The sequence below is a fragment of the Loxodonta africana genome, chromosome 19 (genome assembly GCF_030014295.1).
Source record: "Loxodonta africana isolate mLoxAfr1 chromosome 19, mLoxAfr1.hap2, whole genome shotgun sequence".
Lineage (NCBI taxonomy): Eukaryota > Metazoa > Chordata > Mammalia > Proboscidea > Elephantidae > Loxodonta > Loxodonta africana.
Window position 1 is genome coordinate 67,253,746 of NC_087360.1, and position 16,969 is coordinate 67,270,714.

A 16,969-nucleotide genomic window follows, 5' to 3' on the forward strand; every position below is an offset into this window, starting at 1 on the left:
TTAACATCTCTGAAATCAGTACATGTTTTACAATTGATAAAACTAGTTGCCATTGAGTAAATTCCAACTCATGACAACCCCATGTGTGTCAGAGTAGGACTGTGCTCCATATGGTTGCTTCTTTCTCTGTTTTTAAATTGTGGTTGATGTATACGTAACAAAGTATTTGATTTTGACAATCGTCGTGTGCACAGTTCCGCGACATTATGTTTATTATGTTATTTAACCATTACCCTTATGTGCCCCCAAATTACACCATCACCCTTAACCAGGGCTTCAAATTGGTTTTTCCTGGTTCAGATATGGCCATGGAAACAAAATCGGAACACTCCTGAATTTTTAATATTTGAGTGAACAGGAACAGGAATAACTGGAACCGGGTTGAAGCCCTGCTAGAAACCTGATCTCCTTCTTAGAAAACAAGGGAAACATATGTGTTGCATAGCAACCAAATCTCTTGCCTGCTGGATTTTGAAAAGTGTCAGGAACAGTGGTGTCCCACTCAAAGATGGTGGCTGACTGTGCCGCTTTGAGTATGTGTTGCTCTCCACAGTCCTGCCAATAATCCATTCTCAGTCTTCGGGCTCCTAAAAGGGCTCACTATACCTCTTCCGAGTCTCCCATCCCAGGGCTTTACCTGTAATTTTTCCCTTTCCGATAAGTGTTCTAGAGCTCCCAAATGGTAAAAATTTGTGTTTGTTCCGGGTTTTGCTTTATCGGATGTGACCAGACTGGTTTGAACTGGTTCGAAGCCCTGCCCTTAACAGAAGCTCGATGATCCCTAAGCATTGTCCATAGGGTTTTCAGTGGCTGATTTTTTGGAAGTAGATCACCAGTGATTTTTCTGAGGTGCCTTTGGTGGATTGAACCTCCAACCTTTTGGTTAGTAGCTGAGAGCTTTAATCGTTTTCACCACCCAGGGACTCCTTACAGTTGATGTTGTTGTGTGCCATCAGGCCCATTCTGTTGATAGCATCCCTTTAGTCATTGTCAGCCAGGTGGCAGCAATAATGGAGTTGCCAGTGCCTGCGTGGGTATGAGCTAAGTTGTTCTTCCATCTGGCATGATGGGAAAACTGCAACCTTTTGAGGTTTCCATTAACAAGCCATTTAAGAACCATTTGAGGAAAGAATATGATGTCTGAAAATGTTCTCTGAAACCTTCTGGTAATGTCAAGAAAACATCAATATGAAAACTTGGGAGTGAGCCTCAGGAGTTTGGAAGAAAATCCCAGAGACTGTAGTGGAGCACCCTTTTAAGCAGTGTTGTGTTGCTAACCATCTTAATGGCACGGAGCACAATATTCTGTAGGAAAACACAGACATTGGAGACTCTGAGTCGAAAAGTGATTCAGAAGAGTTGTGAAATTTTAGATTTTTTTTTTTACCAGTAACATATTTTCTTTTGTAAGTATTCACAAGACTGACAAATGGTAAAAATCTGTCTAAGTAAATGTAAAAGAGCTCCTTCAATAAGTATAAAAATAAAAATTCTAAGTGATCAGAAAGCTGCTATGACATAGTTTAATTGGTAATAGTTAGTGACTAGAATAATGGTACATTATTAGAAATTTGTAATTCCTATTCCAGAAAAAAAAAAAAAAAACCCATGCCGTCGAGTCGATTCCGACTCACAGCAACCCTATAGGACAGAGTAGAACTGCCCCATAGAGTTTCCAAGGAGTGCCTGGTGGATTCGAATTGCCGACCCTTTGGTTAGCCGCCATAGCACTTAACCACTACGCCACCAGGGTTTCCATAATTCATATAACCAATGAAATTTGTTCTTTCTCACTCTCTGATCCATCCGTCCATCTGTCCGTCCGTCCATCTGTCCATCCTTCCGTCCATCCATCCATGTATCCGTTTTTAAAAAATGTAGGACATATGGTAAACTGACAGTAGAAGGGGGGAGAGGACTGGGAGACTGGAGCATAGAGGGAGGGAAGGCAGACTTGCTCTTCTGATATAATCTTTTTTGTTTGTTTTATTTCTTATTTTTATCAGAGTTGTACATACTCTAGGTTTAAAGAGCAAATAATTCTCTTCTGGAGTCGTGACCACTTTCAAGACTTTTGTATGACTCTTTTGCCACATCTCTAAATAACATGCTGATATTTCTACGTCGTGATTTTTCCAGTGTTAGACATTATCTTGGAAGATGATGATTCACTTTTACTCTCTCAAGCTCAACACACACACTCACCCCTCCTGTGTCCCTGCTATCCATTTATAGTTACGTTAGCATCATGGATACTCAGTATTCACCATTTACGTTATTATGACTATACAAATGACGTCCATAGATGAGCCAGATAGTACACTAATTACTTTTCCTCCTCAGCCTTTTTGTTTGCCCTCAGCTAATAATAGGATCTTATTTCCTTTTTTTTTAATTGCTTGCTTTGTATGTCCTTATCAGTAATTCAGCCTCAAACTCTTTGGCTGGTCAGAAATAATTACTCCTTTTTTTTTTTTTTCCCTCCTGCCATGGCTATTTGCATTTATGTTATTCTACTTTGAATTTCAGCTAATTGTTCAGCATTTACGATAATAAACATAAGATTCTTTGGGGCTTGTTTTGTTCATCACTGAGGCCCCAGCTTAATTCTTTCCCAGCTTAATGTTTTCCAAATAGTAAAAAAAAAACAAACCCTTTGTCGTCAAGCTGATTCTGACTCAAAGCAACCTTATGAATAGTAAAACCAAAAACAATCCATTGCCGTCAAGTCGATTCTGACTCATAGTGACCCCATAGGACAGAGTAGAACTGCCCCGTAGGGCTTCCAAGGAGCGCCTGGTGGATTTGAACAGCTAACCTTTTGATTAGCAGCCATAGCACTTAACCACTACGCCACCAGGGCTCCCTATGAACAGTACCAAAAAAACCCAAACCCACTGCCGTTGAGTCGATTCCGACTCATAGTAAACCTTAGTAAAAACTTGCATTTTAGGAATAGCTCTGCTTCCCTGGTGGCGTAGTGGTTAAGTGCTATGACTGCTAACCAAAGGGTCGGCAGTTTGAATCCACCAGGCGCTCCTTGGAAACTCTGTGTGGGCAGTTCTACTCTGTCCTATAGGGTCACTATGAGTTGGAATCAACTCGACGGCACTAGGTTTGTTTTGTTTTTGGTTTTATGCTTTCCTGAGTTAGTGGTGGTGTCTCCTGTTGCCAGGTATTTTAGCTCCAATAGAGAGTAGCTGGAACGTGAAATCTGAGACTTTTAATGTGACTTTTGTATACCTTATGGATCACAACAGAACATTGACTTGCTTGCTTTGGGCGTGTTATCAGGAGGGATCAGTTCTAGAGGAGGACATCATGTAGAGGGCCAATAAGGGCAAGGGATACCCTTAGTAAGCTGGATTGGTACAATAGCTTCCAGGATGGACTTGAATATGCTAGTGATCACGAAGGTGATGCGGGATGGGGCAGCACTTCACTCTGTTGTACCTAAGGTCACTGTGAGTTGGAGTTGATTTGACAGTATCTATCTGTCTGTCTGTATGTCTGTCTATCTACCTACCTACCTCTCTCACTATCTCTAATGCGGCTTTTAATGACTAAGAATAAATTCTTCACATGCCTTGAGAGATATACACGAGCCCTAATACAGGGTCTTGTAGCCTTGCCATGAGTTTCATATTGCAGTTCAGGAGATTATAGGATGCTCTGAGGTGGCTTCGCCAACCTTTTGATGACATCTCAGCTCCTGTCTCCCCTCCTGGCAGCAGTGCCTTCAGCTCCTCTGCCGACTATGACTCCTGCTCTGTTTTCAGGTCATTTTGCCTTTTGTCTTTACAACACCTCATTCTCACTTTTTCTAATTATTACAGTGGAAGGAACTGAATTTTTATTTTGAGCTTAGATGAAGAAACTGTCAGGCATACTTTAATTTGATTAAAGTTTATTGTAGATAGCTGTAGCAGGGAGGTAGCATAGTTACTTCCAACACTAGGAGCTGCTCAAAGCTTTGTGAAACAATCAATTAAATCCAAGGCAGGAAATGAGGAGAAAAGCTCAGTGAGGTCATGTGAGTTTGGTTGCATCTGAGGTGATGAACAATCGGCGTAATTTAGGAACCATTGCTCTTTCCTACAATAGTCATGTTTTGCCAGTTATCTAAAACTTGTGTCACGAGCTTTGCCATCTTTTGGCCGTAAGGTTTTTATTTCAGATGAGTAACGTAAAAGCCTTTGTAGTAAAATATTTTAGCAACAAGAGTTTTTTTTTTTTTTTTTTAAATTGAATGTTAAGGAGCACAGTGGAGAGGATTTGTATGTAATTTGTGATAAAACTTTGAATGTGGTCAAATACAATTTTACTTGAGACCTTCACCTCTTCCTGATTAGTCTTTGTAGCTACCTGGGTCATCAATATTTGGTGTATTTTATGTAGCAACTCAGAGGAGGGATTTATAACACAGCATTTGAATGAGAAATGCCTTTTTAGTTTCAGGTAATTTGCCTGCTGTTTTCTAAAAGGGAGTCTCATTGTTTGGTTTTACATTTTCCCTTCTTAATTAGGAGTCTTGTGTTATTCTGGCGCCACATGATGACCAGATGGACTAAGACAGAAATAAGTAGAAAGATGATTCTCTGAGAGGAAAACAAAAGCCTGGGCTGGTGGTAACAAGGGGTAGAATTGTGAAGAAGCAGTATTTATGAAAAACCAAGGAGCAAGAGAGCAAGAGAAAACTTGTCATGAAACTTGGAATAATAAGTTGCAATCAGATGGTTGTTGTTAGTGCCCTCAAGTTGGCTCCAACTCATGGCGGCCTCCCTGCCCTGCGCCATCTTCGTGATCGTTGGTAAGTGAGTCCATTGTTATGGCTATTGTGTCAATCCATCCCACTGAAGGTTTACCTCATTTTCATTGGCTCTGTACTTTACTGAACATGATGTCCTTTTCTAGTGATTGGTCTTTCCTGAGGATATGTCCAAAGTAAGTGAGTTGAAGTCTTGCCATCCTTGCTTCTAGGGAACATTCTGGTTATGTTTCTTTTAAGACTGATATGTTTGTTCCTTTGGCAGTCCATGATATATTCAATATTCTTTGCCAACACCACTGATGAAGTTCCTAGGTAATGCTTTTGAAATTGGCAACTGTATTACTCGGAACCTGATAGTGTCTCAGTCACCTAGTGCTGCTGTAACAGAAATACCACAACTACGTGGCTTTAACAAACAGAAATGTATTTTCTCACAGCTCTTTTTTTCTGGAAGCTAAAATCAGGGTCTTGGCTATGTTGATTGCTTCTGTGCATCTCTCTTCTAGTTTCTGGGGTCTTTTGGCAGTCCTTGGTGTCCTTTTGCTAGTAAATGGGTCCTTATATGTTGTATATCTTCTCTGTTGTGTGTGTGTCTCTGTGTCTATTCTGGTCTTTTTATAACTCAGAAGTGGTTAGATTTTGGATCCACCCTAAACTGGTATGACCTCAACTGATTGATTGATTAATTACATTTGGTTGCATTATGGAAGATGATTACATTGTATTACATTACCTGTGAAGTAATTGGAAACCCTGGTGGAGTAGTGGTTAAGTGCTATGGCTGCTAACCAAGAGGTCAGCAGTTTGAATCCACCAGGCACTCCTTGGAAACTCTATTGGGCAGTTCTGCTCTGCCCTATAGGGTCGCTATGAGTTGGAATCGACTCAACGGCAGTAGATTTGGTTTTTGGTTTTTGTAAAGTAATTACGTTATATTAGATTATATTATGGAAGATAATCTGCTCTAGCCAAGGCCAACTAATTTAGTCACATGTAAGTAGTACTTCAGAGCCCTGGTGACGCATGGTTAAGAGCTCAGGCTGCTAACCAAAAGGTCGGCAGTTCAAATCCACCAGCCACTCCTTGGAAACCCTATGGGGCAGTGCTGCCCTGTCCTATAGGGTCGTATGAGTTGAAGTTGACTCGATGGCTACAGATTCAGTTTTTAAGTAGTACTCCGTGACAGCACCCAGACTAGTGTTTGGCTAAACAACAGGGAATCATAACCTAGCCAAGTCGATGTATCAAATTAGCCATTACAGATAGGAAAACAGGAATTATTCTAGGTATTTCAAACAGAGGGAGTTTATTACAAAAACTGGTTATAAAGGTGGGGAAGGGCTAGTGGAGCAAAAGAAGGGAACAGAAGGCTATGCAAAGTCAGGAACTGCAGGAACCCACTGCCACCTCTAGAATGGAGAAGCAAAAGGGGAAATAGCTTCATCCAGAGTGCAGAACTGCTGTGTCTTTGAGGCTCTGTGGTCAGAGGTGAACTGTTTGAACGGGCACCCACGAGCCAGGATTCCCAGGTCATTGCTACTGCTGCTGTGGCTGTCACCAATGTCAACACTGCCAGTGTCACTATTACTGCTGTCGCTGCTACAACTACCACTGCGCTCACCCCTGCAGTCAGTACTGTCACCATGCTGCTGCTACTTTCTGTGTTACACGAGAAACCTTCAGGAAGGCAGTTTATTCTCTCGTACCTCCCAGTCTCCTACAGTGCTCCTGTTCTTAGATCCTAGTGGCAAGTCCATTGTCAAGGGACCCTGGAAATAAAATGTGCAGGGTCTTGGCCCTTAGAATTCAGAGCTCAGCATAGAAGGCTGGGAATGGAGCTGAGAAATAAACAAACCAGTGACTAACACAACCTTCTTTTAGGAAAAAGAGCTAAGGTCACTCTGTGGTCTTTAATGAACCCAAGTTTAGCTAAAAGTACTGTAGTCTTAGGCAGAAGACATTTATAATGCTAAGTTTAGTGTTTGAAATCCCAAAGGAAAGTGTAGTCTGCCGGGGACGTTGTTGTATCTGGAATACATTAGTCTCCACTAGAAAGGAATTTTCTGCTTTAAATTCTCTGCTCTGATGATCACTTTATATAAAACATTGGCCCATTGATTCATTTTGGTGGAAATTCTTTGAAAAAAGGGATGGAGGAACAAAATCTTTCATGTGCATGAGGTTTTGTTCCTCGTTGGAATTCAGAATTGGTATATTTAAAGTCATTCCAGGAAAAAGGTGACCATAAGAAGTGGCTTTATTTAACTGCATTTATTGTTAGTCTAACATGTGAAGGGGTAGGAACTATCCAGAGCTCTGTGCTTTGAGCAGTGACTCCAGTATACATTCTGGAGTCATGTGTTGGAGTTGAAAGAGGTACGTGACAAGAGTTTCTATAAGTTTATACCTGGTTCATTGCAGTGAGTATGTCATACCAAGGATTATGATTACCCTTATTCTGTGCAGCTGAGATCTATTAAGAAAAATAAAACCGGGAAGAGTTATACTCAAAGGTAGAGCACCTAACTTACTCTAAGTGGTTCAAAACAACTTTGGTCGTATTATCAACTGAGAAAAAGAAGACAGGAAAAGGATTGGATTTTGGAAGAAGACTAGTTTAGTTGGGGCATGATAATTTGTAGTTGTCCATGTGATGTAGTGGTTAAGAGCTTGGGTGCTAACCAAAAGGTCGGCAGTTCAAATCTACCAGCTGCTCCTTGGAAACCCTATGGGGCAGTTCTACTCTGTCCTGTAGGGTAGCTATGAGTTGTAACTGATGTGGCAGCACATAACATGGGATATCCAAGGAGCCCTGGTGGAGAGTGGTTAAGCCCTCGGCTGCTAACCAAAAGGTCAGTGGATTGAACCCACCAGCTGCTCCATGGGGCAAAAATGTGGCAGTCTGTTTCATAAAGATTGCAGCCATGGAAACCCTATAGGGCAGCTCTACTCTGTCCTGGAGAGTTGCTATGAGCCAGAATCGACTTGGGTTTGGTTATGGTGTTTATGGGATGTCCAGGTGGAGACTTCTAGCAGGCTATTAGCTATCTGGTTGAAGCTCAGGGGAATGGTCAGGATGAAATAGAAATTCAGGATCTACCTGTAACTAGGTTTACTTAAAACCTGAGTGGGGTGGAACAGCGTCATGTCAGCATATTGCTTTTGAATAAATCGCTGAAAAGGTGTCACTTTGGGAGAATGTATTAAAGGGAAGTGATTATCCCTCCTGCCTTCTCCCTGTCTAGCCATACTGGTTGTAGTTGCTCAGAGATTTTAATTCTCAATTTGTCTTCTTGGTTTGAGGAATTACAGAGTGTACATCAGGCTTCTGATCACTTCAGAGCTTGAATTTTAGCTGTCAAGTAACCATGCTTGGGAAGATGATTGGAACTTAAATTTGGACAGTGGGACCCTTAGTCTCAGGCAAGAGGGCTGTGACCTGGCCTTCCTCCAGCCATCCCCTTCACTTAGGGCAAGGAGTCCACCCATGCCAAGAGAGCTTATGCCTCCCCCTAATATACCACACAGAGCCCTGGTGGTACAGTGGTTAAGAGCTTGGTTGCTAACCAAAAGATCAGCAGTTCAAATCCACTAGCACTCCTTGGAAACCCTATGGGGCAGTTCTGCTCTTCCCTATAGGGTCTTTGTGAGTTGGAACCAACTTGATGGCACCTAACAACAACAACAATATACCACACTTCAGGCAACAGGACCCCAGAATTTTCTGTCCCAGAGAACCCACTTCCGGGGTCCCTCGCAGCGTGAGATGGGGCCAGGGATGGAAGGAAGGGGGGGAAGACATCACCACATTCTGATTGGAACTGAGAGATCTGAGAATTATGAATTTCACCCTGGCCTTCCAGCCTCAGGTTCCTTTGAAAAACTTGAAAGGATGATGCTATCTGGCAGGGACTCTTCGGGCTGAGGAGAAACCTCAGAGACAGAACACTCAGGTGCTTCAGGAGGTACCTGGACAGTGGAGGTGGGGGAGTGGCAAGAGCCTGGGACAGTTTAACATGCGTGGACTCCACCCACACTCCAAAGAGGCAGAGAAAATGCGTGTTCTGTCCATGGTGATCCCGAGTGAATGGAAGAGAAGGCTTGAGGGAGCAGGTGAGGTTGACCCAGCAAAGAGAGAAATCCTATCCTGTCTCCATGCCAGGCCCCAAAGAGAATCATAATCTTCGGAAAAAAATGATGCTGGTTTTGAATATGTGCCATCTGATGCAATCGTTTGGTGCTAAATATTGCTTTACACACACACACACACACACACACACACACACACACACGTGTGTGTGTGTATATATATATATATATATATATATTTATCATGAAGGCCTCTGGGTGCTGCGGAGGGTTTGGCTCGTCTACTAACTTAAAGGTTGGCAGTTCGAACTCACCCAGAGGCTCTGCGGAAGAAAGGCTTGGTGATCTGCTTCCATAAAGATTACAGCCAAGAAAACCCTATGGAACAGTTTACCCTGTAACATACGGGGTTGCCATGAGTCAGAATCAACTTAGTGGCAAAGGTTTTTTTTTTTTTTTTTGGTTTATATATGTTAAGGTAGAAGGACAAAACATTTAACAGCTCCTTAAAATGATTTATAATTTTTCAAATATTTAGGCATATGGCATATGGGACTTTATGTGAACCCTTGCCTCAGGCTCTGCACATGTTAGGGGCAGGCCTGACAGGAGGAAGAGGACTGTGAAGTTATTGATGGGCCCACAGCACAGGCTCAATAGGGGAGCTTGAGAAATTTCTATGCCCAGGGGTAGAAGAATAGACAGATACCTAACTGAGCGTGTATAATTGAGAGAGAGAGCTACACGAGGGAAAATGATTTAAGTTTTTTTTTTTTTTTTTCGAAAGGACTCAGGAAGAGAGATGATGGGAGAAGAGGGAAGAATATGGATCCAGAAGTTAGTATGAGAACAGGTCCTTCTGAATAGGCTAAAGCCAGCATATCTTCAGTGGAACATGGGTATAGTGCCTGTGGTCAGAATTTAGCCTGAGGTAATAAGAGCCTTTCTGAGTACCAGCACTATTCTTTTTTTTTAAATTAACCCTCAGAGTCTTGGAGCAAATACATAACCTATTGGGGTTGTGTGGATAATTTGAGAAAATTCACGTGAAAAAGCTTTAAAAATAGCAATGAACTATATATTAAAAAAAAAAACCCATTGCTGCTGAGTCGATTCTGACTCATAGCGACCCTATAGGACAGAATAGAACTGCCACATAGGGTTTCCAAGGAGTGCCTGGTAGATTCGAACTGCTGACCTTTTGGTTAGCAGCCGAACCCTTAAGAACTGTCACCAGGGTTTCCAAACTATATATGCAAATGCTAAATGGTAAAATACAAGGCAGCCCTTTGGCCTAAATTATTTTTTTCCTGAAAAATTTTAGTTATCTCTCTTGAGTTTTTTTTTGTATTTTATGGCGCCACTTCATCTGTTCTATGGTAGAGGTTCTTTTCAAAAGCAGAAACTAACCTTTGGAGAATATTTTATGGAAGCACTTGTCTCTTCCAAATTAAGACATGCCATTTTCCTGAGCAGACTTGGTTTTCACAATGTTACTGTCCTAAAGCTGGGCAGTATTTTTGTGGGTGTACTTGAGAGCTCCAAGAGTAAGTCACTCAACAGAATCAGCATCGTGGCGGGGCCAGCCGTCTCTCTGGTCTGTAAGCAAATCTGAAAGTTCTAGTCTCCTTCAGTCACCTGGGGCTTTTAGCTCTAGGTAAGTGATTCAAACTTTGGTAGTAAGGCGGGGTGAATAATACATGCTGGCTTCTCTTTTCACCAGTTTGTGTGGAAGTAATAAAAGAAGAATATATGCCACTGCAGAAGGACCAAGCTAATTACAAACCATAAGGTGTCATCGCTTTCTGCTTGTCTGGAATTTCAGATTTGGCCTCCACAGTCAGCAATCTGGTATCATTTGCCAGAATTAAGTATATTTCATTTGTATTCCAAGTTATAATTTCCTTTACAATGCACTTTAGTGCATAAGAGCTTTTTGTCAGCTGTTATTGAAAGAACAAATGAATTTGTCCGTATTCAGTAAACACAAAATCCCAGAGACATGGAAGTTTGGATGTATAGTTTTTACCCTTCTAAGTGAAATGTTCTACGGCACTGGGTGGGTTAAATGAAATGTAAAAGCTAGTGAAGAGGACCGTATAAAATTAGCACACCCGTCACATGCAAGGTAATCGCATTTTTTATGGATTTATCATAGGTTAATTGATTTTCATTTCTTTAAAGACCCCAATTCCAATTCTTGTCATAATTGGCAATGCCCCAGAGTCAATGAGAGCTAAATAACTTGGTTGTTTCCTGAGCCACATCCAGTTCCTTTTTAAAAATTGCTCAGTGTTGACACTCATCTTCTAGGCCATGATATCCCCAGAGAAGTGCTTTCAGTCTGTCACGGTTCTAATTTCAGTATTCTTGAGTGCTTTTTGAAGCTCTAGGCTTAGGAGAGAAGCTTACCAGGCAAAATGACATATTTTTTAATCTTCCCCAGAGAATCAGGGGGTTTTAGTTGGGAAGAAGCTAACAGAAACCTATTTTAATGTGATCTTGGGTGTGTGACTCAGAGAAGCAACTAGAAAATGCTTTTTTTCCTCCTTTTCTTTATGTATAACTTATTTGTTTCTGATCACCAAATACAGGGAAGTACCTGTATTTTGTGCCCTTGGTTGCATGCCTTCCTAGTCTTCACATTTGTGAATACCCTTTGTACAACACCAGGATCACACTGTATGCACAACATGTTGTAACATTCTTGCACTTGCGGGGTATAATGTATAACCATGGGGAGTGTTTTTAACAAATGCCCCATTTATAATTTAAGGTTCCTTGCAATTGGCTCTCTAGCTCACTGTTGTACAATTATTGAAACCAGCTATTACTACAATCCGTTTCTGTAAACTTCTCACACGAGCAGCAAGTAGGTGATATTCCTGTGCGGTGGTTAGCGGTCGTAAACCCTTTAAAGCCAGGTCTTTCTGAAAGAGGAGCAGGGGTCATGAACTCAGAACCGGACTGAGGCCCTTTTTGTGTACCCCCAGCCTCCCAAGCCCCAGGCTGCCTGTGGAGGCTAGACAGAGAATGCCCCCCTTACGCCCCCTACGTCTCAGGATGGCAGTAGAGAAAAGGCCGGCCAGGCCGTTGAGGAACTAACAGTCTTTATTGGACCTGGACCAAGGAGTCCATGGGTCTTGAGGACCTCGTGTATTTGTTGATTGCCTTCTCCGCATTCTTCATGGCCTGTTTCCACAGCTGTTTGAGCTACTTCTTGTAATGATCTTGGCCTTTTTCTTCCTCTTCTCCGGGGAACCTTCCCAGCCAGGCACCCCAGGCAGATAAACTTGCAAGTGGGCTTCAGATTCATAACCTTGAGGGCAGCAGGAACCGCCATCTGCTTTTTCTTATCCAAGAGGGGATTCCAATGAACTCCTTGAGGTGACCCAGGGTGGTCTGGTCACATTTCGCCTTTTGGGGCAGCATGCATCACATGGTCAGCCAAAAGACGTGACTCGGCACCTGGAAGTGGTAGGAGCCCATGGGGTGAGTTGGTGTTCATGCACTTGAGGGGGGAGGCCAGGTACTTCAACTTGGTTTCTGTAAAAGTTGCTGGAAGTGTTGATGCCCTCACAGTACACGATCACTGCCTTCCCTCCCAGAGTCCTTGCTTGGCCAGATGGCTGCCAGGTGGCTCAGGAGATGGCCTCACCATTGAGCTTCAGGACCTGCCCCTTAGCCATCTTTGGCAGCCTACGGGGGAAAAAGTGGACATGGTGTTTTAAGTGGCAAATAATGGGAAATGTTTCTGGAGAAATAGACTCCTTTCACCTTCCTCTCTATTAAAAAAAGCATCCCCCAATTATTAAAGATAACCTTACCCCAGCAAATGAAACAAAATTCAAGTGAATGTATCAGATCCTCACACTCAAGTGTGTTGCTTTTTAATACATGAATATAAATGTTTCTTGCTTAGATTCTGTAGACTTTTTTTGCTACTTCGGTTGCATGTGTTAGGACCCTCCTGCGCTTCTCCCTTGCCTTCCAACATCAAGGTTCCAGTTGCAACTTGGCAGAGGTTGCAGCTGTAGGAGGTATAATGAGCCTATAAGCCCTCATCTCCTAGTTATAATGAGTGAAATGCTCATTATAACTGGCACTGGTTTCAAGTTTCGTTCTCCATTACCAACACTACCCAAATGGACCTAGACAGTGGCCACAGAAGAGTCGAGATGAAATCATTTTAATCCCTTCTACGCTTCACTGATGTAGACAGGAAGAGATGAAACTCAATTCTTCTCCATTCTCTAAGGTACCACAGACAGGCTTTGTTGTCTTTCTGCTTTCCTGCTTGTATTTTGGATCTTTGCTGTGGCACACTCAGGGTAAGCCAGATTAAGAATCACCCATGTGCCATGTAACAATTAGCAGTCCACTGCCACTGGTGTTTGAGTCACCCACTCAAGACCCCTGTGTCTGATCTCCCCAGTTGATTTTGGACCTAATTTGTTTTAATGTAATTTCCTTCAGTCTCTAGTTGTACAACTCTGATCTCTAGTACTTGCTCTTGCTGGTAAATGGCCTTGATTTTCTGTTATACCTTAGGCAGAAACTTTATATTTCTTAGATTTCAATTCCTATCATTATTCGCCTGGCCAGCCTAGACCGTTTTTTGAGGAGCGACTACTTCAATGCAATGGATTGCCTTTCTTCTCAAATTCTCTTCTCTTTCACGTCCTTATGTTTCTCTATCTTAATGATTATTAACCTTTGGCAACCACCCAACCATATATGTCGTTAAATTTCAGGTAAGTAGGTGAGTGTTTTTTTGATGCTAGAGGTCAAAATAGCAAATGCCAAGTAAACCCACTGCTGTCGAGTCGATTCCGACTCATAGGGACCCTGTAGGACAGAGTGGAACAGCACCATAGAGTTTCCAAGGAGCACCTGGCGGATTCGAACTGCCGACCTCTTGGTTAGCAGCCGTAGCACTTAACCACCGCGCCACCAGGGTAAACAAGTATATATGCATTTTTATGTTAGTCACTCATTGCTGATATTGAGAATGACAGCCTGTTATTAAGACAGAGGGAGACACTTCAGCAATTTCTCAGTGCACAGTGTATGCTCTCCAGTATGGTATTATCTGATCTTTAATTGTTTAAAAACCTCCCTTGATTAATTGATTTCTCGTTGGTGTTCTGTTGGTACCAAAGAGTTTATGTTGACTTGACGGAATGTGTACTGGCATTAAATAATTTTTATGAACTTTACTAGAGAGTATGTTTTCTTTAGTTGGAACCATGTTTTCTTTCTTTTGTTCTTGTTTTTTTTTTTTTTGATGCTCTTTTTTCAATGCATGCTGGAAGATAGATAGATTTTTTTCCCCCAATTTCATTACATTATTAAAAAAAAATTCAAATAAAGAGCCACAAAATCATCAATGTCAGGACCACTTTAGAAATTCTGCATTATGTACTGTGATATTGTTGTAATTCTTTTTTCTCGGTTATAGAAGTAAGTTCTTCCTAATTGGATCTCTACCTTCACGAACAGGAAACGATTGCTCACCACATCCATCGTTTCTGTCTGCACATTATCGTGTCTCAAAGGTCTCCCAGTTAACCCCCTGTAGGCTAAAAATCCCTCATAATTACAATCATGTGACACCTTCTGTATTTCTTGATGTGTTTGTTAATTCCTGTCCATCCTGTCAAGGTCTATAGCATAGTGCTATTACCAGCTCTCTGGTCTACCATTTTGACTAAGATTGATTAACTGCTGTTTGTGGAAATCAGTCATTTTGGGTTAAAAAAAAATCTATCCTGTTTATTTCTTCTGGTACTTTTTCATGATTTCACTTTTTTTTCCCCCAGTTAATCAACCTGGCAGCCTGGTTGCTTTTTCCTTTTTTGGCTTCCTTTCCCATGCTCTTTTCTTTCTTCAGAGGTGTTTATCTCTTTATTTCTCCTGTCTTCTCTTAGACAACACCTCCAGGAAGAAAAGCCAACTGGAAGAGGCAGTGGAATAAAATTTTTTTTCAGAGCCTAGCCAGACACTGCTCTCATTTTCTTTTTCATAAAATGAGAAAAATAGTCACTCTACTTAGCTATACGTTCTCTGAGCAGGTTCTGGGGTGAAAACTTACCATTGACAGCTAGGCTTTAGCTGGGACACTGTAATGCACCTCTTCTTTATAGTCCGAAACTTCTCCGTATTCTAATCTCACCAAGTGGACTCAAACTGAGATGCCAAAATTCTTCTGGATGTCCTAATATATTTTTTTGTTTTTTCTTTTCCTAGGTACTGACTTTAACATAGATAGCTTACCCCTGCCTCGAAAATCCCATCACGACTGGGCCCTTTTTCATGAAGAGTCTCCAAAAAACAATTATAAGCTCTTTCACAAGCCGGTCATCACCTTGTTTAACCACACAGCTACGTTCAGCAGGCATTCCCATTTGCCACTAACGACCCAGTTCTTGGAGGGCGTAGAAGTCTTGAAATCACTGCGATACCTGGTTCCTTTGCAGTCCAAAAACAACCTCCGACAGAGGCTTGCTCCACTGGTGTATATACAGTCAGACTGTGATCCACCATCAGACAGAGACAGCTATGTTCGGGAGCTGATGACTTACATCGAGATTGATTCCTATGGTGAGTGTTTACGAAACAAAGATCTCCCCCAGCCACTGAAAACTCCAGCCTCCATGGACACCGATGGCTTTTATAGGATCATTGCACAGTATAAGTTTATCCTGGCTTTTGAGAATGCGGTTTGTGATGACTACATCACAGAGAAGTTCTGGAGACCATTGAAGCTAGGAGTGGTCCCTGTGTATTATGGATCTCCCAGCATCACAGACTGGCTTCCAAGTAACAGAAGTGCTATTCTTGTATCAGAGTTTTCTCACCCCAGAGATCTGGCAAGTTATATCAGACAACTAGATGATGATGACAGACTGTATGAGGCCTACATAGAATGGAAGCTGAATGGTGAGATCTCTAACCAGCGACTTCTCACGGCTCTCAGGGAACGGAAATGGGGAGTACAGGATATCAACCAGGACAATTACATCGATGCATTTGAGTGTATGGTGTGCAACAAGGTGTGGGATAATCTTAGGCTTCAGGAAATGGTAAGCAAATCAAGGTTTGGCAAAGAGGTGCTGGTGGTCTTGATGATCTGCCATTCTGCATGGGTGCTTGCACTTCCTTCTGTTGCCGCCATTTTATCCCTGCTCTTCATTGGTGTTAGAGAGAGACCAAGGTCTGCATGAAGGCTATTTCGAGGGCTGTCTTCAAGTTTACCAGTCATGAGCTTCTTCCTTAAGGCATTGAATTCTCTGTTTATTGCTTCTTCCAGAGAGCAACCATGCAATGGGTGCAGGGCAGTGACATAAGTAGGCTGGAGGATGAGGGAAGAAGGGGGGAAAAAAAAAACCTTGAAAAGTTCTGAATCTCATCCACATAGCCAGTCCTTTAACCACTCCATCAATACTGTTTTAATCACCTTTCTTTACCCACTTGGTGAGGGAGGGATTTCTGTCCTAGGATTATGGGGATGGCCAGACACTCACCACCTATCACTGGACAGATGGGATCGACAGCCGTTCATTAGTCACATACAGCCCAGGGGAGGAGGGTACTACATACCACACAGGGCCATGTGAGGGTTGCATTTAGGATCGGAGTGAACAACCAAGGGCTTTGGAAGGGAGGCTTTGTAGTATCTAGAGGGTGGGGTGCCCCCTGGTTCCTGTGGGAGGACGTGATTGGCTTTTCTGAATAATTCTGCAAGCTGCCGGGGGACTGAAACCTGCTACTCAGGGATAAGCAGGAGCTACACCTGGTTATTTTGGCGAAGAGGGCTGTTTGGCTAGGGGACCTTATCTGCAGGAGCAGTGTGGGAAGGGGAACTTGTGGTTAGGTCATTTGAAGTTCACATGAAGTTACCAGATGTCAAGGCAGCACGTAATACCAAACCCATTGTTAAGTCGATTCCGACTCATAGCAACTGTATGGGAGAGAATAGAACTGCCCCATAGGGTTTCCAACGAGCAGCTGGTGACTTCGAACTGCTGACCTTTTGGTTAGCAGCAGAGCCTTTAAACTACTGTGCCACCAGGGCTCCAGATGTCATTGATTTTAGGCCCGGTTTTA

The 16,969-nt window shown here is 42.4% G+C and overlaps 1 protein-coding gene and 1 pseudogene across 2 annotated transcripts in view; one reads left to right on the forward strand and one right to left on the reverse strand.

Annotated features, from left to right (window-relative positions):
- FUT10 (fucosyltransferase 10) overlaps window positions 1–16,969 on the forward strand; it is a 95,667-nt gene that overhangs the window by 47,681 nt on the left and 31,017 nt on the right. For both annotated transcript variants that reach the window (XM_023551121.2, XM_064272823.1), the window contains exon 3: window positions 15,110–15,945. In XM_023551121.2, the coding sequence (XP_023406889.1) occupies window positions 15,110–15,945 (836 nt within the window). The remainder of the gene's footprint in view (window positions 1–15,109; window positions 15,946–16,969) is intronic.
- On the reverse strand, window positions 11,030–12,716 carry LOC111751293 (large ribosomal subunit protein uL13-like; annotated as a pseudogene).